This window comes from Penaeus chinensis, chromosome 35 (genome assembly GCF_019202785.1).
Source record: "Penaeus chinensis breed Huanghai No. 1 chromosome 35, ASM1920278v2, whole genome shotgun sequence".
Classification (NCBI taxonomy): Eukaryota; Metazoa; Arthropoda; class Malacostraca; order Decapoda; family Penaeidae; genus Penaeus; species Penaeus chinensis.
The window spans coordinates 6,206,701-6,233,240 of NC_061853.1; the positions used below are offsets into that span (position 1 = coordinate 6,206,701).

The window sequence follows — 26,540 nt, forward strand, 5'->3', positions numbered from 1 at the left end:
TAGAATGAGGGAGGAGGGAGAGAGAGAGAGAGACTCTTCAGTGACGATGGAAAATAAGGGAGACAAGGAAGAGACTATATAATTTCTTCCTTTCTTTTATCTCTTATTCCATTTTTTCTTCCCTTCTCTCTTTTTATATCACGAAATTTATGATATTTACACATAACTCGGAAAATTACCTTCGATACCGTTACTGCAGTTAAAATTTCCTCAACTTCCTTTTTTTTTCTTTTCTTTTCTTTAATTTTTTTCTTCATTCTGTTTCTAATTCCATTTCCTTTATTGTCACGTTTATGCTCGCTACTCCACTTACCAGAAGAATTATAATCATGGCAAATGACGTCACGATTTGTCACGCTCTACAAGACGTTGACACATTTCTGCCGCGTCTGTCAGTCAGTTCTCAAGACGATAGATTGGGTAGAACCTCCTTTGAGTTATGGCGGGTTTGTATCTCTGTCTGTATGTCTTTCTGTCTGTCTGTCTGTATGTTTGTAGGTTTCATAGTCTGTCTATTTGTTTCTCTGTCTGTCTGTTTGTTCCTCTCTCTCTCTCTCTCTCTCTCTCTCTCTCTCTCTCTCTCAAATATATGTGTATATATAGTTTATGTGTATATGTTTATATATATATATATATATATTTATATATATATATTTATATACACACACACACACAGTTATAGATACATGTATATACTAAACAGTTTCCATTTCTAATCTGCATAAAAAAAACAATCGAAAGTCAAGGAGAGAGAGAAAAAAAATCACTCTAAAAAGAAGAAGAAAGGAAGAAAACGAAGACAAAAAAATCACACACAATAGAAAGTAAAAAAAAGAAAAAAAGGTAAAAAAAAAAAATCGTCCGAAATCAGTCAAAAACCCCGACGCGCAAATAACGGTCTCGCGAAAATGATCGAGCAGCGGCAGCGGCGTCAGCAGACTTCCGCAGAAATTCTCGCATTGTTATTTTGACCCGAAAGCCACGTACGAACGATCCGCAGGAACGAAAGTCTTGTTTGATAGTTTGCGTGGTTTTCTTGCCTTTTTTTTTCCTCTTTTTTTGTGTTAGCCGTTTTCTGTTGTTGTTTTTTTTTTTGCGTTTTCTTTGTTGCGGAAGGTCTGTTTTTAAGGATTTTTTGATTGTGGTATTGGTTTGATTGTGTGGGGAACTGCGTTAGTTTGCTGTTATTTTCCTTCGTGTAAATTAACACGTACATACATACATACATACACACAAACCCACGTACACAAATACATACACACATAGACACGTACATTCATACAAACAAACACACACACAGGCACAACCCACAGGCACGCCCACAACCCCCCACCCCCCCTCACCACCACCGCCAACCAAAACAGGAAGGAAGCGAAAATCCCGGAACTGCCAACCGAGGTAAAGCAATCAACATTTATCCCTTTACATAAACAACCTTCCCGCCTCCCCCACGAATAACAACGACCGGCTATTACCACCAACGACCACAACGACCGCGAGAGAGACCACCCACTGACCACAAGAAGCCGTCGTCCAGCGGCTTGGGCTTCCAACAGGTGGCTTCCAGCATGTGGCTTCCAACACGGGCGAAGGACTCGAAAAGCCGACGGGAATGATGGACTGTGTCTTGCGGATCCCGGCGTGGAGGGCCCTCGGGAACCGCTGGCGGGCGAACACATGGCGCTCTGGTCATCGTGAAGCCTGCTGGGGCGGGTCCTCCTCCTCCTCCTCCTCCTCCTCCTCCTCCTCCTCCTCCTCCTCCTCCTCCTCCTGCTGGTGGTGGGGCGGGTCCTCCACCGCTTCCTTCTCCTCCTCCTCCTCCTCCTCCTCCTCCTCATCCTCCTCCTCATCCTCCTCCTCCTCCTCCTCCTCATCTCCTCATCCTCCTGCTGGGGCGGTTCCTATGATTCTATGATTCCTGTCTGCTCCTGCTGCTGTTGGCCCTGTCGAGGCTTCTGCTGGGTGCTTCTTCACCTGCTTTTTGTGGTTAGGATTCCTGCTAACTTGTTGGTGATTATCCTGATGGCGAGGCTCCTGCTGAGGCGTCTGCTGGTGCTCCTGCTCTGGACATTGCCTGCTGGTGATGCTTCCTCTTGCTGCTAGAGTTTATACTTCAGCTGAGTCATGATCTATTGATAGACCTGCTTCTGCTTCTGCTAACTCTACTGCTTCTGTTTCTGATGTTGCTGACTCTGCTGCTGACTCTACTGTCACAAAAGTAAACGAGAGACAGAACTGAAGAGAGAAAGAGAAAAAAAAAGAAATTCAAAGAAGAGAAGAGAGTGAAACGGAGGATTATTCTCCACTACACTCTGTCATGTAGCGTATCACTTACGAATCAAAACCACGAGTACCACTTAACACGAAATAAATTAATAAGTAGATAAATCCATAAATATATTTATCACAAGGATCATTGTCCCCATCTCTCTTCCCCTCCGCACCCCCCACCCTCCCCCAAACACCCCCACCCTCCCCCATTCACGTACAGACCCTATTATGACTATCAAGGTCCATTTTTACAACCCGGCGAATCCAAAAAGGTAACATGAGAAGTCACAAATCACGCTGGTGCAATGTCGAGGTCGAAAAGTGCTTGACGTGGCCTTCATGCGTTCCTTCTGTTCATTGTTATTATTTTTGTCTTTATCTGTCTGTCTGTTTGATCTTCCTCACCTCTCGCTCTCTCTCTCTCTCTCTCTCTCTCTCTCTCTCTCTCTCTCTCTCTCTCTCTCTCTCTCTCTCTCTCTCTCTCTCTCTCTCTCTCTATGCTTCTCCTTCTTCGTCTTGTTCTAATTCTTCATCATTATCATCTTCGTCTCCTCCTCTCTTCCTCCTCATCTTCCCTTTTTTTCCTCTTCTTCTTCCTCTCCACCTCCTCATCCTCCTCCTCCTCTACCTACTCCCCCTTCTTCTTCTCTTCCTCTTCTTCTCTCTTCTTCTCTTCCTCTTCCTCCTTCTTCTTCTTCCTCCTCCTCATATCACCCCTTCGCCTAAGGCCTTAAGAAAAACATGACAGAGCGTTGCAACGTGGACGCTTTTGTTGCCTTCGTGTCGTTGCATTGTTGTGTGCAATCTTTCTCTCTTTTTTTTTTTTTTTTTTTAATCAATTACGTAGAAGATAAAAAGAAATGGTATATACTTGCGAAGAATAGAAGGGGAAAAAATGTATCAATACTCAAGCCAAAAAGATTTGTACGAAGCGATTTCGAGACTTTGCGGAACACGACGTTTTTTTGTTTTTTGTGTTTTTTTCTTGTTTCTCTTTCGTAAACTTAAATTTAAATGTCTTTCGATCACATGTCTTTTGATTAGGTAATAGCAATGATACGAATGGAATAAGAAGGAGGAAGACGAAGAATAAAAAAAGAAAAGAAAATGAAAAGAACACAAAAACGCAAAATAAATAAATACATAAATACACAAAATCAAAAAAGAAAAACAAACAAGAAAAGTTATTACTCGATGTGCGTGCATTCCTCTTATCCTATATGTCTTCCTTTTTTTCTGTTCATTCTTCTCTGTTTTCTTTATTCAATCTTGTCTCCCTTTTCTTTAGTTTCTCTTTATTCCTCTTTTTCTCTCTTCTTTTCGTTCTTTCCTTTGGTTTTCTGTCCATTCTTCGCTTCATGTTTCTTTTCTTTTTTTTCTTCTTCTTAACCCTTATCACTATCCTTCCTTCTCCCCCATCTCCCTCTTCCTCCTTCGTCTTTCCCTCCTCCTAAACCCTCATCATTTTTTCATTCTCCCATCTCCCCTTTTCTTCTCCCTACTCCTCTACCTTCATCATTATCCTTCTTTCTCCCCCACCTCCTCCTTTCTTCCTCCTCCTCCTTTTCTCCTCTTCCTCCTCCTTTCCTATTCCCTATTTCCTTCTCCTCCTCCTCCTCCTCCTTCACTCCTCCTCTCCCTCCTCCACCTTCCCTCCTTCACTCCTCCGCCACCTTCCCTCCTCCTCTTCCTCCTCAACCTTTTCTCCTCCTCCTTCCTTCCTCCTCCTTTCCTTATCCTTCCCTCCTCCTTTCCTTCTCCTTCCCTGCTCCTTTCCTCTTTTTTCTTCTCCTCTCCTCCTCTTTTCCTCCTTTCCTCCTTTCCTCCTCCTTTCCTCTTCCCTGAAAGCCACACCGTTAGACAGAAGCCAATAAACCGGAGCGCACACGGCCGATCGCCTCTTCTAACGAGACACCGATGAGGCGGAAGCAGCCAGGGATGATTACCTCATTTGCATAATTATCCTGTCTTTATTACCTCTTTATATTACCGCGGGAATTAAAACAGGAATGTTCAGGGAGGGAGGGAGGGAGGGTGGGAGGTGTTCAGAAGCCGCGGATACATCTGGCGTCGAGGTTCACTCACGGTTGGAGACATATGTGTATATACGCACGAACACCCATATGTATATCTACGTAAACGCATACGCACACACGCACACACACGCACACACACACACGCACACGCACATGCACACGCACACACATACACACACACACACACACACACACACACACACACACACACACACACACACACATACATACATACATACATTCACACGCACACATACATACACACGCATACACACGCACATATGTGTGTATGGACGTGTACGTATCGCACCTAGAACGTCCTTCACTGAGTCGTGTCAATGTCTTTGCAATGTTCTTGTTTTTTTGCGGTTGTCCAGTCTCGAGTATTTTTGTTTTTCTATATTTTTAAAAGAAAATTGAGGGCTGTAATTACGATATTTTCTTGATCGGGATATCATCATAAACTCATTATTTTGATAATGATGTTTTTTTACTTGTATACAATTTTTTTTTTTTTTATATAAAACCCCCCTTGTTGAATATCATAGAAAACGTGTCTTTGTGGTCGTGATTGCTTCTCGGTAATTGGGTATTATTTTTATTGATCTTGGTTAACAAAAACAATATATATATTTTCTTTTTCTTTGTAGTGGCCTTGCTATAAAACGTATGATCTTTACGTTTATATGAGGCATTACATTACAACTAGATATATATCAAGTAGTCATGTACTTTACAGCCATTGCACTGTGTTTGACATATAACGTTCATATAATAAAATAAAATTATATGATTCTTCAATAACGGAAAAAATAAAAGAAACATCTCTCAGTCACATAAGTAATAGTAAAGCGAAAGGATTTTTTTTTCTCGAAAAATAGTATAAGCACGTATCTTCCCGGCGGCAAACAAAGACGAAATAAAATAGAAAAAAACGGAGAAGACGATGATGATGATGATTAAGAAAAACAGAAAAAAAAGAAAAAAGAAAACAATAAACATAATATTAACAATAATGTCACTTGAAGCGTAACATAGTGTTCGAATATAACGATTGGCTTTTGTTTTCTGTCGCCGGGTTATTGTACCGCCATTACCGCGCACGCATTCCTCATTTCTTCTTTTTTTTCTCTCATTTTCGTGATGGATGGGAGATATATTTCGTCCGTGCGTAATTGCACTGACCAGCAGGATATCTATAATGGGGGGAGGGGTGGGGGTTGTGTATATGTGTGCGTGTGTGTGTGTGTGTGTGTGTGTGTGTGTGTGTGTGTTTGTGTGTGTGTCTATATGTGCGCGTGCTTATGCCTATATGTATGTTTTTTTGTCTTTTTTTTACGTTCTTCCCTACGAACATTAAAGACTCAGGGAGATAATATGAATCGTTATTGATAAGAATCTTCCCTCGACCGGAAGCATTATCGCCGGATGAGGATCGAATCCGTTATGTAGAAAGTAGAACGCTTAAAAGATTAGATCCTTTTTAAAGAGGGTTAGCGATGTTTTTTTGTTTTTTTATATATAACCTCTCTGATTTATAATAACCTGTTTTAAATACGCGACTTTGTTATAGGATTAGATGCTTTATAAAGAGTGTTAACGATGTTTTTTTCATATATAACCTCACCTATTTTTTCATGATTATTGCCTTCACTCCTCAACATGAAATAAAAAATAATAAATTCATATCTAACGAAATATCTCAATAAAAAGAACAAAATAGTAACAACACCACGTAGATAAAATCAAATAATAAAAAAACAATTAAAAAACATTAAGAAAGGTAAAAAAAACACGAAATTTAACACAAACATTTCCTCTCTTTCCAGCAGTGTATGTTCGTAATCATCAAGATGTTGCCCTTCCGTGTAGCGCCTTATCTCAGTCTCCTGCTGGTGCTCTGTGGCTCCGCGCTCGCCCAAGAGACCGAGCAGCCGCCCACAGGACTCCCGCCCGTGTTCGACATCGACTTTGAATCCACTGACGCCCAAGTCACGGGATGCCCTCCGGATAAGGTGAGTTTTGAGACCCCTTTTTTGAGAGATTTTTGTTTTTTATTATTGTGTTTATTTTTTTTGATTTTTTTTTGGGGGGGGGAGGGGAGTATGGGGGCTTTTAGATTAGATTGATAGATAGATTGAGGGATAGATGGATTGGTCTGTAGATAGATATATTGATAGATTGATTGATATATTGGTCATATTGATACATTTATATATACATATTTATTTATATATCTTCAAACATCCCATCTGACAACCCCCCTTCCCCCCCCCAAAAAAAAAGGAAAACAAACCTTAAAAACATCTGACAACCTCACCCCCCCCAAAAAAAAAAAAAAAAAAAAAAAAAAGGAAAACAAACCTTAAAAAAAAAAAAAAAAAAAAAAAAAAATCTGATTTTCCAATTCCCTCTCTCCTCAGGTGTCCTTCGAGCTGATAACCGGCTACGTGTATTCCGCGCCGGCCGATATGCTCGACTCGCAACCGGGGACGCTGATGTTAACAGACTGCATTGATATGTGCAGGAAGAATCGGTCGTGTATGGCCGTTAACTACGAGACCGGCCTGTGCGTTCTCTTCTCGTCCAACGCGGATATGTATCCAGGTGAGTTATGCGAACGACTGCTGGATACGTTTGGTGGTTGCGTTGGTAAGGGGGTGGTGTGTGGTGTGTCAGGTGGGGGGGGGGAGGGGGAAGGGTTAAGGGAAGGGAGGGAGGGGTGAGGAAGTTGTTTGGTTGTTATATGTCTGTTTGTTGTTGTTGTTGTTTTTGTGTTTTTTGGTTAGTGGAGATGTGTGTCTTTGTGGGTTATGCGAACGCTTTGTTATTGTTTGCATTTTCAGGGTATTCTTTTGTCCTCTCGTTTCTCTGAATGCGGATATGTATCCAGATGCCTTACGCGAACGCATTCTATTCTTCTTTTTTTCATTGTCATTATCAGAAGATAGAAAAAGAAAAAAAATAACAAAAGATGATGAACACGTTCGTTGAGGAATGCAAGTCATTTTCCACTCCAGTTATCACTAAACAATAGACAAAAAACGAAAAAAAAAAAATTGACATAATTGACAAGTGACCAGAATTATGTCGAGGCAATTAAGCACTGTCACAGCTTGCAGCAAGTGTGTTAATCATGCAGTAGAAGATTCGTTGCTCATTCGCTCACTCATTTAAGGGACTCACGTACGCAGAATGTCACGCGCTCACTCAATAATGAATTTACTCACTCACCCACTCACGCACTAATTCATTCACTCACCCATTTATTTGCTCACTCACTTATTCACTCGCTCACGCACTCACTCACTCACGCGCTCACTCACTCACTCACTCACTCACTCACGCGCTCACTCACTCACTCACTCGCTCACCCACTCACGCACTCACCCACTCACGCACTCACTCGCTCACCGACTCATTCACTCACTCGCTCACCGACTCATTCACTCACTCACGTATTCTTTAGAAAATCACTCAAACATATCCAATGGCGCAGTTAACGCTCCTTGCTTATAGTCAAGAAATGTCAGGTACAGTTAGATTAGTCATTATTACTTTTAATTATATTCTCTGACTCTTCTGTCTCTCTCTCTCTCTCTCTCTCTCTCTCTCTCTCTCTCTCTCTCTCTCTCTCTCTCTCTCTCTCTCTCTTTCATTCTCCCTCCCTCTCTCTCTCTCTGTCTCCCTCTCTCTCTCTCTCTCTGTCTCTCTGTCTCTCTCTCTCTCTCTCTCTCTCTCTCGCTCTCTCTTTAGCTCGCTCGCTTATCTGCCGCATCTTCCCTGACATCGTTATAAAGAACTCTTACTTCCGGAACATTGTTCTGTTAAAGAGGCTGGACACGCACTTTAAATGACCTCAAACTTAGCCCTAGAATAAGACTGGGAATTCAGAGTCTGGAAAGTAACGATACTCCTAAATCATAAAAAAAAGATAAATAGTTATGGATAGATAGATAAATAGTTATGGATAGATAGGTAGATAGATAGATAGATAAAGGTGAACAGTCCTGTCAATACTTCGAGACTCAATCTTTCTTATTCAATGTCTTGGAGGAAATTCTGTCTCTGCCTTATAAGATAAAAGATCTAACCTAATGTCCTACGCCCATACCCACTCACACGCCCACTACACGCCCATGAGCACTGGCATGAGTGTCACGCATGATGCTTGACAGACAGCTGTAACGCCACAGTGAGGAACAACCTCGATCGGAGAATAATCCATTCCTGTTATAAATAATCGAACGGGTCGCTTATTCTCGGATGCTTGTCTCGTCTGTATTCGTGTTTTTCTGTTTTCTCTCTGTTATGATTAAAAGGATAAAATGATTTGTGGATTTGGTCGGGCTGTCTGTCTGTTTGTCTGTCTGCCTCTCTCACTCTCTATCTGTCTATTTATCTATTTTTCTGTATATTTATCTATCTATCTATATATCTATATATTTTCCTAGTTTTATATCTATCTATCTATCTCCTGCTATCTCTCTTTCACCCCCTCTCTCCTTCCCTGTCTCGGTTTGATTTCCAAAAGCAACAGCAGACGTAGTTATAACCACACACACACACACACACACACACACACACACACACACACACACACACACACACACACACACACACACACACACACACACACACACACACACACACACACACACACACACACACACACACACACACACGCGCCAATAGTCACCCTCTAAACAACCGTTATCCGAACATGTCACTTGATTATCAGAACGTGTTAATTGCACCAGAAAAATATACATAGATATCATTCAACATCTATTACTTTGGCCTTTTCCCAAGAGGTTACGAGTCCCCGAAGAAGTATGAGCTTTGGGAGGAGATGATCTTGTGCAAGAAGTGTGGGAAGTGTGACTTACTTGTTCTTAAAGGGTGGAAGAAAGGGGGGTGGGGGAGGGGGAGGGGGTGAAGGAGCAGGTGATGGGGGAGAGATAAAGAGGGATGAAGGAAGGGAAAGGAGGGGATGAAAGGGGGAAGTAGGGAGACAGGAAGAGGATTGTGAGGAGGAAGGAAGGGTGAAAGAGGAGGTAGAGAGAGGATTTGGGAGAAGGAAAGTGGAACGAAAGGAGGAGATAGGGAGATAGAGAGAGGATGGAGAGAACGAAAGAGAATGAAAAGGGAGGAAAAGAGGTAGAGAGAGAATGGGGAAGAGTTGGTAGGTGTAGAGTTAGGGAGGGAGGGGAGGAGGGGGAGGTAGGAGGAACGGGGTGGAGGTAATATATGTCAAGCGATGCATGTGAGTTTGAGGTGGCGCTAGCATGCACATACGTGAGAATACCGCTTCGTGTGCATGTCTTCGTGTGCATGTGTGTACGTGTGTGCATGTGTGTACGTGTGTGTGTGTGTGTGTGTGTGTGTGTGTGTGAGTGTGCTTGTGTACGTGTCTGTGACTGTTCTTACGTGAACATGGGATTTAGATTATAGCAGTGCTTGTGTTTGCTCTTCCTCTGAGCGCGCGTGCGACTGTGCCTGCGCGTGCGAGCGTTAGTTTGCTTGTCGTGTGTGTATTTGTTAGCGACTCTCTGTGTATGTTGATGGCATATTATTTACGTGAGGGAGGCAGATGGTGATGACCTGTCTGCAACCGTGACGATGCAGATAGTGCTAAGAAACAGACAATCTCCAGAAACAATAGCGTTCTTCTCGGAACTGGTCATGCAACAGAATAGCAACATTGCAATTCTTCCGCGCGCATAGCTTCCAGAGTACGGCGTAATGACACATTCAAAGGGCAGGATCATGGTGCAAAAACGCCTTTTTTTTTCTTTTTCTTTTTTGAGGAAAACCTGATAGCATTTCCTCAACCTTATCGTTCAGCCTTTCAGCCTCCAGCATTCGGTAAAAAAACACTTTAGCATTCAGCCTTCAGCCTTCAGCATTCCCCATACAGCATACACCTTCCAGCATTCAGCAATCAGCCTTCAGTATTTGGCATTCGGTCAGCCCGTCTCCCAACCGTTATTGGCGCTCTGGCAATGACCGCGGCCGAACGGAGATTCCTCCTGGCGACCGCCGCGGCCTCCGTGCCGAGACGAGGCCGAGGGTGCCAGCGGCGGCGAGGCGAAGGCGGCGGGGCAGAGGGGCCGTCGGGGACTAGCGGAAGCAGGTGCCGGGGGGGGAGAGGGGGTAGAAGGGTGTAGGAGAGACAGAGGAGAGAAGGGAAAAATGGAGGGAAGAGGGGGGAGGGGTGAAGGGGGAGATGGAAGAAGGGGAAGGATGGTTGAATGAAAGAGAGGGGAGAGATGAGGGAGAGGAGGTAACAAGGGCGGGTCGAGGCCGATGTTTGGTTGTGCACCAGGTGTGGAGGCGCCGTCACGTCTCGCGGTACTGGACCATGGACGGCCTCACGATCCGACATGGATACCGTCATCCACACGCATTCGTCTCTACCCCCCCACCCCTCTCTCCCCTCCTCCCCTCTCTCATCTCCCCCTCGGACGCTTTCGTCTCTACACGCCCCACCCCTCTCTCTCCTGCCCCTGCACGCATTCCTCATCTCCTACTCCTCCTACCTTCTTTCTCCTCCTTCTCTCTTCTTTCTCTTCCTCCGCCTCCTCCTCCTCCTCCTCCTCCCTTCTTTCTCCTCCTTCTCTCTTCTTTCTCTTCCTCCTCCTCCTCCTCCCTTCTTTCTCTTCCTCCTCCTCCTCCTCCTCCTCCTCCTCCTCCTCCTCCTCCTCCTCCTCTTCCTCCTCCTCCTCCTCCTCCTCCTCCTCCTCTTCCTCCTCCTCCTCCTCCTCCTCCTGCTCGGAATCCTCAAGCTCTCAAACCCCAGACACAGATACACACAGTCGAGGGCACGGGACGGGAGATGCGAGGTCAGAGGTCAATGTTGCAGACGCAGTAATAACAAGGGAAGCCCGAATGAATTTCCTATCATCGAGGGTCGAACGAAACGCTGCCATTTTCATTTCGCGGGTGGAAAGGCATCGAATAGGAGAGAGAGAGAATAGGAGAGAGAGAGAGAGGGAGGGAGGGAGGGAGAGAGGGAGGGAGGGAGGAGAGAGAGAGGAGAGAGAGAGAGGGAGGGAGGGAGGGAGGGAGGGAGTGAGGAAGAGAGAGAGGAGAGAGAGAGGGAGGGAGGGAGAGAAGGAGAGAGAGAGAGAAAGCGAGGGAGATAGATAGATAGATAGATAGATAGAGAGAGAGAGAGAGAGAGAGAGGGAGAGAGAGAGAGAGAGAGAGAGAGAGAGAGAGAGAGAAAGTATACAAGGGCAAAATAAAGACAAAAACCCACCTCGGACCGGAATTAACTCACCAGCAGGAAAATTAAGCTCTAGGCACAACCATATCTCGTTTTTAAATGTCATTGACACTTACCACTCCCCTCCCCCCCCCCTCCCCCTCCCCCATCCTCCCACCCCTTCCCTTCTTCCTCCCTCATTCTCGTTCCATCATTTTCAACGCGTTCGTAATGTCTATATAAGTTTTTTTTTTTTTATCTATTTAACTTTTTATTTATTTATGCTCTTCTTTTCTTTTATTTATTATTTTCTCATTTATTTATTTTTTGATCTATTTCCCTGTCCTTTTCCACGAGATTTTATTTTTTATAAACTTTTCTCTTTCTTTAATTCCTATAGATATTAGATGGATAGATATATGGATAGATTTATAGATAGATATATGGATAGATAAATATATGAATATATAGATATATAGATAGATAGTTAGATAGATAGATATACGGATAGATATATAGATATACGGATAGACAGATAGATATATGGATAGATAGATAGATAAACGGATAGACAGACAGATTGATAGATAGATGGAGAGATATATAGATAGATACAAAGACAGACAGAGAAATAAATAAAGAAATAAAGGGATAAGGAATGAAAGAATAAAAAAAAAAAAGGAAAAATACCATAGCCTGACTCATCTCGTCCTATGCTCTCACACACGATCTACGAAGACAAAAGAAGAAGAAGATAAAGAAGATGAAGAAAAAACGATGAAAAGTCTTCACCGTAAACACACCGAAGACAATGATGCAATTTACAGGCCATATAATGCCTATTTTACAGTGATACGATCGATCACTCTCCACCGAGCCTGTCATGTGGGTGCAAGACAGGCCTCTCCGCGGCCCTCTTGCTGTTGTTATGTCTTCTCCTCTCCTTCCTTTTCTTCTTTTTCTTCTTCTTTTTCTCTCTCTCCCTCCTCTTCCTTCTCCTCCTCCTCCTCCTCCTTCTCCTTCTCCTCCTCCTCCTCCTTTTCCTCCTCCTCCTCCTCCTCCTCCTCTTCTTCTTCTTCTTCTTTCTTCTTCTTCTTCTTCCTTCTATGCCTCTTCTTCCACCATCTTTTATTTATCTTTCTCTTTCCTCTCCATCTTCTTCTTCTCTTCTTCCTTCTCCTTCTTTCATCATTTTCATCAATCATCCTTCGTCTTCGTTCAAAAGATTTCAACGATTTTTTATTTATCAATTTTTTTTCTCTTTATTAAATTTCGCTCAGACTTTCTTGTTTGTCGAATTAATTACATTTTCTCTGAAGTATTTTAGCTCATTTTTTTTTTAAAACTATAAATAAACCATTTCTAAATCGACTCAAATGTCATTAAAACTCAAACTAAAATTATTAAACGTAGGAGGAAGAAGCGAAAATAAAACAAAAATGAAATAAGCATTTAAAAAAAAACAAAAACAAAAAAAAAACACGAAAATGGAACGAGAAAATAAGAATCAAATTTAAAAAAAATACGAAAATAGAACGAGAAATAAGAAATAAAGATCATAAATAAAATATTTTTCACTCGTCAAGGTCAGTGCAAGGTCTGGTCAGCGAACTGCATGTTGCATCGTGACGTTTAATCTTGTTTTTTCCTTGTTTTCCTTTTTTCTCTCTTTTATTTTGTAACTTTTCAGCTTCTGTTTATTCAGTATCGTGACGTCTTTTGTTTTTCATGTTTTTTTTTTTTTTTTTTTTTTTTTTTTTTTTTTTTTTTTTTTTTTTTTTGTATTACTTTTGTAATCAAATCTTTTCTTCTTCTTTGATTTGGTTGGATTTTTTTTTCTTATCTTTTTTTCTTTTCTTTTCGTTTATTTTCTGACTTTTTCCTTCTTCCTTTCTCTGCTTATTATACCATGACATCTGCTATGACGTATTTTTCTTCTTTCTTTTGTTCCTCTATGTCTCGTCTTCGTTGTTATTACTTTTTTAGTTTATATAGAAGAAGAAGTAAAAGGAGAAGGAGGAGGAGGAGGAGAAAGAGAAGGAGAAGGAGAACGAGGAGGAGAAAGAGACGAAGAATAATATAAGAAAGGTAGAATATGAGGAGAAGACGATAAAAAAAAATGTAGAGGGAAGAAAAAGGAGATGGAGAAAGGAGAAGGAGAAGAGCAGATGAAAATAAATCTGTTTAGCAAGCTGTTTCAGGCCATTTCCGCGAAGATGCAGTTGAGAGGTCGGATGGAAAGGGCATCTTGTGTGGATTGTCTTGGGCCGAGTTGGAGTCCTCACGATGTCGATTTTAGGGTCGTTGCTATTCTCTTTCTCTCTCTTCTCTCTCTCTCTCTCTCTCTCTCTCTCTCTCTCTCTCTCTCTCTCTCTCTCTCTCTCTCTCTCTCTCTCTCTCTCGCTCGCTCGCTCGCTCTCTTGCTCTCTCTAGCTCTCTCTTTCTCACTTCCTCCATCCCTTCCTCTCTCCTTATCTCTCTCTCTCTCTCTCTCTCTCTATCTCTCTCTATCTCTCTCTCTCTCCCTCCCTCCCTCCCTCCCTCCCTCCCTCCCTCCCTCCCTCCCTCCCTTCCTCCCTTCCTCCCTCCCTTCCTCCCTCCCTCCCTCCCTTCCCTGCCTCCCTTCCCTCCCTCCCTTCCCTCCCTCAATCTCTCTCTTACACGCGAGCGGTCATAGAAACTGTCCACGCTGTGCCCATCTCTCCTTCAGGTAATTAAGCCGATTCGTTCCCTATCTGCGGGTGCTTTTCGAAGGAACTGTGGGGAATCGTAATCAAACAGTGACGGGGCGCGATTGTCATGCATGGTGGGGGGGGGGGGGAGGGGGGGGCGGGGAGAGGTATAGGAGGAGGGAGGAAGAATCGGTTGGGGTGTGAAGGGGGTGGGGTGGGAGAGGGGAGGGGGGAGGAGTCGCGTTACGTGGTCAATAAACAGACACATTCCGTTTACTGTGCGTGTGTGTGTGTGTGTGTGTGTGTGTGTGTGTGTGTGTGTGTGTGTGTGTGTGTGTGTGTGTGTGTGTGTGTGTACGTGTGTGGTCGTCTTCTTGCAAGGTTTTTGTAGAGATTTTTTACCTGTTGTTATGTGATACGTGGTCAGGTAGCGAAAGAGAAGAGACAGAGAGAGTGAAAAGAAACGAGCAGACTATTTCAAAAGTGATTACTTCACATCAGTCAAGTTTTTAGAGACTCCAACCGGACCATAAATAGTGATCAACCATTTCTTCAAATAATTTCATCTATTTTCAACAATTCCATCCATTTCTTCAAACCACTTTATCGATTTTTAAGAATTGGATCAATTTCTTTAAACCATTTCATCTATTTTCATCAATTTCTCCCATTTCTTCAAACCATTTTATCTATTTTCAACAATTCCATCTATTTCTCACAACCTTACATAGCAACAAAACAATAACACAAAATAATCACCGAATCCCCCCCCCCCAAAAAAAAAATAATAATAATACATAACAACACAATAACACACAATAACAAATAACCGCATTTCATAACAACAAAAACAATCCCACAAAATAACTTCACGAACTGTTTATCACCGGGGTCCCATCAACACTGTAATCATAAGGACAAATTGTTAGTAATTACCATAGCGTAGATAATAAAGAACAGGACGAGCGTGTTAATGACAAACGCCAGCTCGTAAAGGGAGAACAGAGAACGAAGAACATTTTAAGCTTTCAACACGCACGTCATTGCCTGTATTTCTGCACGCACGAGGGGTTTAAGATGAAGGTGAAGGAGAAGATATTTTCATATTCAAAAAAAAAAAAAAAAATGATGATAATAGTAATGATAATAATGATGATGATGATAAGGGATAGATGAATAAAGTAAAATCGAGAGAAAGGGGAATAAGAGATGAAAGGTTAAATATATACTAGTGAGAAAGTCAAATAATTAAAGGAACACCTTATAATGAATAAAGAAAAAAACAATTACAAAAAAAGCAACAAAAACACATCAATCAGGTACTCTATTTCACTTCATTAACATCCTCAGCATCCACTCGCTCATCTCGTTCTCGCTATGCAGCCTCTCTCTCGCATCGCCGCGGGGGAGATAAGAGCATGGGAATCTGTACTCAAACATCTGTCTTCACACGATGCTACGCTCATCTCACGCACCTGATACGGGGGGGGGGGGGGAGAGGAAAGGGGGATAGGAGGAGGGTAAGGAGAGGAGAAGAAGGGAAGAGGGAGAGAAAAAAAAATAGGAGGGAGGAAGAAGTGGTAAAGGGAAGGGAAGGATTTTAGAAAAGGGAGAGGGACGAGAGATGAACAAGAAAAGGAAGAGAGGAAAAGAGAGGAAGGAGGAGAAGATAGAGAGTAGGAGGAGGAGGAGGAGGAGGAGGAGGAGAAGATGAAGAGAGAAGGGGGGGAAGGTGGGAAATGATTAGATATTAGGTTATTGTATATCACTACCTGATGAAGACATGTTTTTCATCATATGCTCATTCACGGACGCGGTCGAGAAGGGGAGAGAGAGATAATGGATGGATGACTAGGAGGGAGGGGAAGATAAAGGAATTAATAGGAGAGAGAGAGATAGAGAGAGAGAGAGAGAGAGAGAGAGAGAGAGAGAGAGAGAGAGAGAGAGAGAGAGAGAGAGAGAGAGAGAGAGAGAGAGAGAGAGAGAGAACGAGAAAGAGAGAGAGAGAGAATATGAATGAATGCATGACTAGGAGAGAAGAAGAGAAGATCAATAGATGAATAAGAGAGCTAGAGAGAGAGAGAGATAGATAGATAGATAGATAGATAGAGAGAGAGAGAGAGAGAGAGAGAAAGAGAAAGAGAGAGAGAGAGAATATGAATGAATGCATGACTAGGGGAGAAGAAGAGAAGATCAATAGATGAATAAGAGAGCGAGAGAGAGAGAGAGATAGATAGATAGAGAGAGAGAGAGAGAGAGAGAGAGAGAGAGAGAGAGAGAGAGAGAGAGAGAGAGAGAGAGAGAGAGAGAAATAGATAACTTGAAGAGAAAGGCAGAAGATAGACCTAAACATCTTAGACACATTCCACTTCCTATTTCACAATTACTTCACTCTCCTCTCGCAAAAAAAAAAAAAAAAAAAATCGAATCGAAGACATCCTTTCAAAGACCTGTTGTGTTTTCGAACTCCGAATCCCGAGAACCATTCTTATAGAGATGAAGGAAGAGCCGGGATGTCTTGAGAATCACTTAGCCATCACTTAAGTCAAGGGGAAGAGCGGAGGTCAGATAATTGCATTTTTTATTACCCTTTTTTTCCTTTTTCCTGTTTTTCTTGTCTTTCTTTCTTTTTTTTCTGATAATGAACGACTTCCCTCCTCTGTCTGTTCCCTTTTCTCTCTCTGGTTCTCTTTGTTTCGTTATTATTTCTATCTTTATCTTGTTCTTTTATTATCTCTCTCTCTCTCTCTTTCTCTCTTTCTCTTTCTCTTTCTCTTTCTTTTCCTCTTTCTCTCTCTCTCTCTCCCCCTCTCTCTCTCTCTCTCTCTCTATCTATCTATCTATCTATCTATCTATCTCAAAGGCATTATCCCCCGAGCCCTTATGCCAAGACTCACAAAGGATCAGCCTGGCTTCGGCATCACGCCCCACCACACAGAGGGAGATGAGCGGCGCCAGGAAGAACAAAAGACAGCGTGATTATCCGTTAATGGTGCGCAGCGGCGTTTAAAGGGGGAAGGGGCACTTATCAGAAAGGGGGGGAGGAGGAGGAGGAGGAAGAGGAGGAGGAGGAATGGAAGGGAAAGAGAAGGAGTAAAGGGAGAGGCAGGAGAAGAGGTTGAGAGAAGGAGGAAGGGAGGAAGGGGGGGGGGGGAAGAGAAGGAGAAAAGGGGGAGGCAGGAGAAGAGGGAGAGAAGGAGGAAGGATAGAGAGGAAGAAGAAGAACAGAGGTGGAGGAAACAGATGAAAGGGCAGGAAGAGAGAAAAAGAGATAAACAGAAGTACAGCAAGAGTGAGAGGGGGCGTAGTAGGGGAAGAGGATGGAGGGTGGACATAGGGGGGGGGGGGGGGGGGGGAGGGGGGATAGAAGGGGAGCGAGAAGATAATCAGCCCCATTTTCTCACTTAATAGGATGTTGGTCCTGTCGATAGAGACGAGCGAGAGTGAACTTTGAACGCCGCGCGGTTTTCTGCGTGAAATGTCTGAGTCATCGCTTCCTTGTTTCTCTTGGTAATTTCGAGAAGGATGGGGATTCTGGAGAGAGAGATAGAGGGGGGGGGGGGAGAGAGAGAGAGAGAGAGAGAGAGAGAGAGAGAGAGAGAGAGAGAGAGAGAGAGAGAGAGAGAGAGAGAGAGAGAGATAGAGAGAGAGAGTGAGAGAGGAAGCTAGAAAGAGGGAAGAGGGAGAAAAGAAAGATAGAAAGAGGAAGAGAGAGAGATAGAGAGAAGAAAAAGAGAGAAAGAGGAAAGAGAGAGAGAGATAGAGAGAAGAAGAGAGAAAGAGGAAAGAGAGAGAGAGAGAAAGAAGAAGAGGGAGAGAGACAGAGAGAAAGAAAGCGAGAGAGAGAGAGATAATTTCCAGGATCAGTGACCTTCGTCCAAACTTATCCTCCTGCAACGGTAGAAATGTTGCTTGTAATTGAAAGCGACATTGCAAAGGTCTAAAAGGCAATGGAAAGGCTTCATCTGAGTCATTCCTTTGATATCAACCATTATCTGAAATAACGAGTCAACTAGAAGCTCCCGGGCATCACAGACACGCAAGAGGAAGGAAAAAAAAAATTGTCATGGTAGAAGAAAAAAGAAAAAAGAAAAATGGGCATAGAAGTAAATTATAAAAAATAACATGATTGGGGTTAAAAAAAAAAAAAAAAAAAAAAAATGGCACGGGTACGAGAAATGTCCTGTAATAGTGAGATTATTTTACCTTTTTTTTTTATTTTAAGGGGAGAGGGAAATGCATGAGTGGAAAGGGTATTAAGGATAGAAGAAAATATTTCTCTCCCTTTCTCCTCTCTCTCTCTCTCTCTCGCTCTCTCTCTCTCTCTCTCTCTCTCTCTCTCTCTCTCTCTCTCTCTCTCTCTCTCTCTCAAAAGAAACTATTGAAGTGTAATATCACGCGCACGCAAGGCTAGCCAAGGTTGAGAGGCACAAGGCGCATGTTTAGTGAGCGAGTGTGCGCGTCCTGCAGTAAACCACACGTGCCTTGTCCACTCAGGTGTAACACTTGCCGGTCGTTTTGTGTTTTTTCGTCTGTCTGTCTGGTTGTCTGGTTGTCTGTGTCTCCTATTTCTCTCTCTTTCTTTCTCCCTCTCCTTCTCTCAGTCCTTCCATCTGCTTCTCTCTCTCTCTCTCTTTGTCTCTCTCACTCTGTCTCTCTGTCTCTCTGTCTCTCTCTCTCTCTGTCTCTCTCTCCTCTCTCTCTCTCTCTCTCTCTCTCTTTGTCTCTCTCACTCTGTCTCTCTGTCTCTCTCTCTCTCTGTCTCTCTCTCTCTCTCTCTCTCTCTCTCTCTCTCTCTCTCTCTCTCTCTCTCTCTCTCTCTCTCTCTCTCTCTCTCTCTCTCTCTCACTCAATCTCTCACTCTCTCACCCCCTCCCTTCCTCCGTCTTCCTCTCCTTCTTCCTCTCTTTCTCTTTCCCTCCATCTGCCTCTTGCCCCCCCCCCCCCTCCCCTCCCGTCTCTCCATTCCGAAGCCACGAAATAAACGGACGATTGGCCAAGCTAGTAATGACGGCGATGACTGGTAGATATTCGTTAATTTTGTACACGTTTTGAAGCGGTCGTACTTTTGAATTTGTCACCGAGATCGTGGCCGGCGAAGATTCTGCGGAATGAGTCATTTCGACGTCATTTTTGCCAATAGGATCCGTTGATTTCAACCTTATGCACTTGTAAGAGGAAAGAAAAAAATTGATTTCTTAAATCTCTATCAATCTATCTATCTATATATATATTTATATCTATATCTATCTATAGCTATATCTATCGTTCCATCTATCTATCTCTCTATATATAACGTACCTTCCATGCAAAAACTATCGATGAAAGTAATCAAACTCAATCAACCCATTCAAGTTTGGAACAACAACTCGAGTTCCAATGAGCGAAAATCCCAACCACGCACTATAAAAAAAAACTATACTAATGGACTGACCATCAAGTCGTAACAATAACTCAATCTCACGCTCACTCAAAGGAACTATGTCAATCACGGTTCTTGAAGCAGTCCGTTCCACACTATTTTTCCCAGTGCATAATCACGTCACATAATCCCGCTATGTCTAGGTGTTAACGTTATAATGACGTCGGGAAATCGATCGATGAGAAGTCAATCACTCGGACGAAGGTACGAGAGGAGACGGCGACGATCGGTTTTTAATCGCTTTCTTCGATCGAATCTCTAAGTCTTTTATTTTGGGGGGTGGGGGAGTGAGGCGTTCCTAAGCTTTTGTTTCTTAGAGAAAAGGTGTTTTTTTTTTTCCTGCTTTTCGCAAGCGTCTAAATTCGAATATAGTTCGCTGATGAACAAAACCCCCAAATGTGTTTCACGGGATATTTCCAAATACTAAGAATATTAATCTAACACTAAACAGCAGATCACACACCTACTGTTTTTTTATTGTTGTTGTTTTCTTTTTTTTCTTTCTCTGCCGTTGTTTTTGTTTCGTTTCGTCGCTACTGTTTCGTTTCGCTTTGGTTGACACTTTGTTTCATTTTTCGTTTGTTTTAGTTTCGTCCTGCCATTACATAGTTTTTGTTGATATTCAATTTAATCCATTTCGTCATTATTGCATTGCCCTCAATCTATACATACATATCTCCATCTCCTCCCTCCTCCTTTACCCCATTTACTAACCCCCTTCCCTCCTCCTCTCTTTCCCCCAGGCGCCCTCACGTCCTCGCAGTTCCCAGTCTTCACCCTCTACGTCCAGAAGAACTGCCTGAAGGACGCCCCGACCTGCGACAGGGCGTGGAGCTTCGAGAGAGTCATGGGCTTCGAACTCGCCGGCTACGCGAGGAGGAGTAGGAGGGTTGCTTCGAGGGAGGACTGTGAAGAGCTGTGCATGAGCGAGACCGAGTTCTTGTGCAGGTAAATAGCATTTTTGTTATTTTTCTTCTGTTCTGTTTTATCTATCTAGCTCTGTATCATTATTAGTGTCATTATTTCTTATTTATCTCAACGAAGGTGAATAACATCATTCTCGGAATAATCCAAAAGCCAGAAGAATGATAAAGAAATATTCAAAATAAAACAAAATAAATAAATAGATAAAAATGATAACAATAAAAGATGAAAACGCAAAAGCACAACAGATCATCTCCATGCAAGACAGGTGGTCACAGTCCATGAACAACGGAATGCTTAAAAGTGAGATTTCATGGATACTCTCCAAGCCTGTATATCTTCGTCGGGTTTTAAATTCTACCGTAAAATGGTCTTCGTATCTCCCTGTTTTTACATTTTATTTGTTATTTTGTTTTATCATTTGGTTTATGAATTTGTGTTTTTTTAATGTTTTTTTTTATTTCATTTTATTTTGTTTTGTTGTCTTTTCTTGCCAATAGAGAATCGAATTCGCTTTGTCGCTACTGAATCCCTTTTAGATCTCATACAAAAATAAATACACAGATTCCCGCTTCTTAAATTTCTTAATGATGCCTAACAACCTTTTTTTTTTGCACAAAGAAAGGCACTGAAGGAGAAAACAAAAATTAATAGCACAAATTGTAGCCTAAAATTCTAAAAATATAGATATATAATCTGAGAAATTATAGTTAAAATCATAGTTAAAAATAACAGCTGAAGAGGCATTATTAGCCCGAGAGTCATGAACCCATCATCATCAATAATGGCTAAAAATATATATATATATAAAATACAACAGTTAAGAGTTCAAAAAAGAGAAAGAAATCAATTACTCAAATGTCATCAACCCGAAGGAACTTGCGCGAAGAAGCTATAAATCAGGACATTTTTAGTAAGAAAACCCTCTGCCAGATGACAGCTTGATCATAATACATTCTCTTGCGAGTTTCTTGAGGGAGGGAGGAGTCAAGGGGGGGGGGGAGGTGGTGGAGGGAGAGGGAGATAAGTAAGGATGAGAAGAAGGTCGAGGGAGATGAGGAGGACAGAGAGAAGGAAAAGGAGAGAGAGAAAGAGAGAGAGAGAGAGAGAGAGAGAGAGAGAGAGAGAGAGAGAGAGAGAGAGAGAGAGAAAGACCGGGAGATAAAGGGACGGGAAGAGAAACGCGATAAAGACCCATAAAACAAGTAGATACGAGAATAGGAAGACGAAGACCAAAAAGACGAAAAAGAATACAAGAAAGAGATGAAGAAAGACCAAAAAAGGAGGAAGGGAGCGGAGAGGACTACCAACCTCTTGACAGACGCATGTAACAACCGCCTAAACATCTGAAGCGTGCTTCCTCGAACAGTATTTATAACGTGAAGATCACTTGGGTGAGGGACAGAGGACCCTGATAGAGGAAGATGGAAACGCGAGAGGGGAGAAAAAAGAAAAGTTTAATAACCATAGTCTAGCGCAGTGCAAGTCAACAACCTGAAGTTCAAATATCGAAAGGGAGGGAGTAGGAGGGAGGAGGGAGGGAGGGAGGGTGATTTACAATGCGTTGTTTGAGAGTAAGAAAAAGTTCGGCGGCGAGGAGGAACAGCTGGGCGTTTGAGACGTGGGTATTCCAAAGCAGTTCAGAGTAAATAGAAGGTATAGAAGGCACTAGGGCGTATACTCCCCCTCTGTCCTCATTGTCTGTGGGAGTCTCTTTTCTCGTTCTCCTTTGCTTCCTTTTTTTTTATTCCTTTCCTTCTCTTTCTCCCCCTTTTACTCCTTTTAGAAATGCTTTGCTTTTTCTTTTGTTTTCCTTTTCGTCTTCTTCTTTTTCTTCTCCCCCTCTTCCTCTTTACCTCCTCCTCCTTCTTCACGCATTTTGCCGCTGGAGAAGAAGAAAGAGTAGGAGAAAAGGAAAAGACAGAAGGAAATAAAGAGCGAAGACGAAGAGAGCGGGAGAGAATGTAGAGGCCCTTGACACTTTCTCACACGCTGACCACTAACAAAAGGAGTCACGCAATCATCAGGGAACATCGACAGTGTAAACTATACTATAAGCCGAGTGTGAGTGTCTTAGCGTCTAGCCTCGAGTCTCACGTTTCGCTTGCAGTCCAGGCATGTCTTTTGTCTAGAACTTAGCGTGGTTAAGCTAGCATGTCGAAAGCACGTTTTTTTTTTTTTTTTTTTTTTTTTTTGTGTCAGTCTCTCTCTCTCTCTCTCTCTCTCTCTCTCTCTCTCTCTCTCTCTCTCTCTCTCTCTCTCTCTCTCTCTCTCTCTCTCTATCATTATGTGTGTATGTAGTTAACCCGACGTGCTTTATAGCTTTACGGAGACATCTGTTAGGACGCGGGTGGTCGACGTTGCGTTCACGGCCAACAGATGGCGCTCCGCTGCGATATTTCATCACACAATTTAGCCAATTAGGAAAACGCACTTGCTCCTCCTGGGAGCTGTAATTTTTGTTATGCTTCATGAAAATTATGTTTGTATTCCGACTTTTTGTCTTTTTTTCTTTTGTATTTGTTCATGTCGCATGAGCCAACGTAATTTAAGCTATAAACATTCATAACTTGAGCACAATGGAGAAATTAAGTGAAGGAATGTCGTTATTTAGGGAAACGAAAACTTAAAACATTTTACTTTTTTCCCACTTTTCGCGTGTGTCAGTGACCTCCCAATCCCGATATGAAGAATACCTCACTTAAAACGGAATTCGCAAAAACGTTCCTCTCACATTCACATCCTAAGTCAATACAGAAACACCAGATTCTAAAGCAATAAATAAATAAATTTGCAGCATATACGTAGACAGGAAAGTGATCCAAAGAAATACTTGAAGACAAGACACGCTTAGAAGGCAAACGTTCACCCCAGCTCTGTGTATGTGTGTGTGTGTGTGTGTGTGTCCATGTGTGTGTGCGTCTGTCTGTGTCTGTCTGTGTGGACACGTCCTCCTGAGTGACGGCAGCATTGTGCCAACCCCGCCTACCATGAACCACAATAACAATACACGCCGGACTCCCTTCTACCCGGGTCCCTGAGACACTGGGATGCTCTACGCCCAATACCCACGGCGATTTCATCACATTCACAAGGGGGTACACAAGGTCATATAATGTAAAGGCAAATATTCGGTTCGTATTTGTAGGTTTTATGGATGGATATACGGATGGTAATAATTGTGGACCCCTAAAAAAAGACAGTAAAGTAGATTTTTCTTTGATAAATAGGATCCTATTACGTAAGCTAAAGTAATTCGTAAAAATGTATTGATGAATCCTCCAGCTGCTCCCTCTTCCTAAGCGCTAGCCCATTCCTCCATTCACCACCTCTCTTTCTCCTTCATTGTCCACCTCCCTCTCTCCCTCACACGGCGAGCGTCTCCGCTGACCCGTCTCTCCACCCTCAGGGACACCCCCTCCCCCTCCCCTCTTTTCCTCCTCCCTTTTCCCACGCGATTCTGCCTCACTTCCGCATACATCTCGTGTTTAGCTTTTTTTTTTTCTCTCCTCTCTCTCTCGAATCTTCTCTCTCACTTTCTTTGCAGATGTTACTTGTGCGTGTCTTTCCACCTACGAAGAGTCCGTATTTCCGAGCAGTAGTCGTTGATGTATAACCGTTAAAAAGGCGTAATGGCCGTTGAAAAAAGCGTTATGGTCGTTAAAAAACGTTGTGATCAATGAGCGTACTATATGATTCCGTTTAATATTCAATCAGCTTTTTTCTCGCCTCTTCTTACCTTTGGTTTTAAATATTCAAAATGTATTTTCATATTTAAATTTTGGCTTACTTTTTCAACATTTTATGTTATGTTTTTTTTTTTTTTTTTTAATTTATCCCTCGTCTTACTAGACAGAATTTTTTTTTTTTTCCATATTGTTCTTTTCTTCCCCTTGTAAAACCCAAGAATAATTCACCTATTGTCTTTTACCTTCTACTTTCTTCCTTAAAGTCTTCCTCAGTAGGAAGTATGCGGAGAGGGAAGGGGAGGGGGAGAGACCACCCACTGTAGTGAAGTTCGGTCGCTAATGTTACAATATTACGAAAAAATTGCTTTCTGATTTTTTTTAATGGGGGGGGGGGGGGCGGTGTACGTGTCCTTTGATATAATTCTTTTTTATTCTTTTTTTTTCTTTGTTTTATTTCTCGTCCTCGGATGTGTTTTCTCTTCTTTTTGCTTTATATGAACACCTTTTATTGCCGATCATTTTGTAAAATGTTTTTGCAATTTGGGAAATCACAGCAAATTACTACCGGTTGTGGTCTAGCGTGGTTGAACAGTGGTTTCCTCGTCCTCCTCCTCCTCCTCCTCCTCCTTCTCCTATTCCGCCTGTGCCTCCTCCGCTTCCTCTTCCTCTTAATACTCCTACTACTCTTCCTTTATCTCCTTATTTTCTTCCTATATCTCCTTCTCCTCTTCCTACTTTATCTCGTCCTCCTCTTCCTCCTTTATCTCCTCCTCCTTCTACTCCTCCTTTATCTCCTCCTCCTTCTCTTCCTCCTTTATCTCCTCCTCCTCCTCTTCCTCCTTTATCTCCTCCTCCTCCTCTTCCTCCTCCTCTTCCTCCTTTATCTCGTCCTCCTTCTCTTCCTCCTTTATCTCCTCCTCCTCCTCTTCCTCTTCTTCTTACCAACTTACCACCATTTCATCAACACGGAAGTCACCCGCTGTAATGAGGGGAGATGGAGAGGGTCAAGGAAGAGGGGGAGGGGGAGTGGGGGAATCCCAGAATAGCAATCGCGAACAAACTAGCCATTGGGAGCTATTAGCCAAAGAGAAGACAAGACTATACCATAATGGCGGCTCGATCACGGAGGAGATTCCGTAGACACCCACCGTTACCAGAGCGTAGGGGCGTGAAGGTGGATTGGGGGAAGGGAAGGGGGGGGGGAGGTGGTGAGTGGGCGTCAGTACACCACCTGTCTATTATTGCATTTATCGGGCGGGTGGGCGGGCACACCTGATTGACTCGCGAGCGTGGAAGGGGGAATGAAAAGGAGAGGGATTGATTGTTTACGACACTCGCTCGATGCTGTTTAGCCGTCTGAGCGAGTAGAGTGTTCTTTTTTTTCCCTTCTTCTTTGTTTTGGACTATTGTTTTGTTGTTTTGGGCTTCCTTTCTTTTGTTTGTTTTGTTTTCTTAGAAAAGTAAACAGCTCTGCCTTCCGGTTGTAAAGCGATTGTTCGTGTCAGTCTCCGGAAAGCATGCAAGAACGCACACATGCAGACAAGAGGGGACGAAAGGGAGAAATATAGAAAGTTTAAAAACCGAGAAAGAATTGATATAGAACGATAGAAGTGAGAGAGAGAGAGAGAGAGAGAGAGAGAGAGAGAGAGAGAGGGGGGGGGCAGAGAGAGAGAGAGGGAGAGAAACAAAGAGACAGACAGGCAGAGATAGAGAGACAAAAAAAAAAAAAAAAAAAATAGACATAAAATCCAAAGAACAAGCTATAGAGATACGACGACGATGGAATGAGGAAAAAATAGGAAGAAGAGGTGGAGGAAGAGGAAGAATGGGGGGGGGGGGGGGTTAGCGTCACCGGGAAATGCCAAGCTTTGGAATTCTTCTCACGGCGAAAACTCGTCTGCGGTAAAGTCCTCGCTTGTCGGTCACTCTCCCGTTACGCTACGTCGCATTGTGACCACGTCGACCGTCGTATACTTAGGGGGGGAGGGGAGGGGTGGAAGGGGGGGAGGGAGGGAGGAAGGGGCGTGGGCGAGAGGGGAGGAGGGGTGGAAGGGGTGGCAGGAGGAAAGGGAAGAAAGGGAGGGGGTGGGGGGGTGGGCATGAGGTAACAGGTGTTTCATTGATCAACAGCCATATTAACAGACAGGTGAAGATGTCTGTTAGAAAGAGATACGTTTTAGTATTCATTTCAACATTGCTTTCCCTCTAATTGCTTACCGTAACCAACACATACAGATATCTATTCACAAATAGATAATCAAAAAAAAAAAAAAAAAAAAAAAAAAACATCAGCCATCAGTTACGGTCACAAACAAA

At 42.9% G+C, this 26,540-nt stretch overlaps 1 protein-coding gene across 1 annotated transcript in view; it reads left to right on the forward strand.

Moving 5' to 3' along the window:
* Positions 1-439: 439 nt before the first annotated feature.
* Positions 440-26,540, forward strand: part of LOC125044035 — a 37,082-nt gene continuing 10,981 nt past the window's right edge. Inside the window, exons 1-6 of the mRNA XM_047640478.1 lie at positions 440-484; positions 1,538-1,713; positions 2,140-2,218; positions 6,137-6,322; positions 6,722-6,914; positions 20,355-20,559. Of these exons, the coding sequence (XP_047496434.1) occupies positions 440-484; positions 1,538-1,713; positions 2,140-2,218; positions 6,137-6,322; positions 6,722-6,914; positions 20,355-20,559 (884 nt within the window). The remainder of the gene's footprint in view (positions 485-1,537; positions 1,714-2,139; positions 2,219-6,136; positions 6,323-6,721; positions 6,915-20,354; positions 20,560-26,540) is intronic.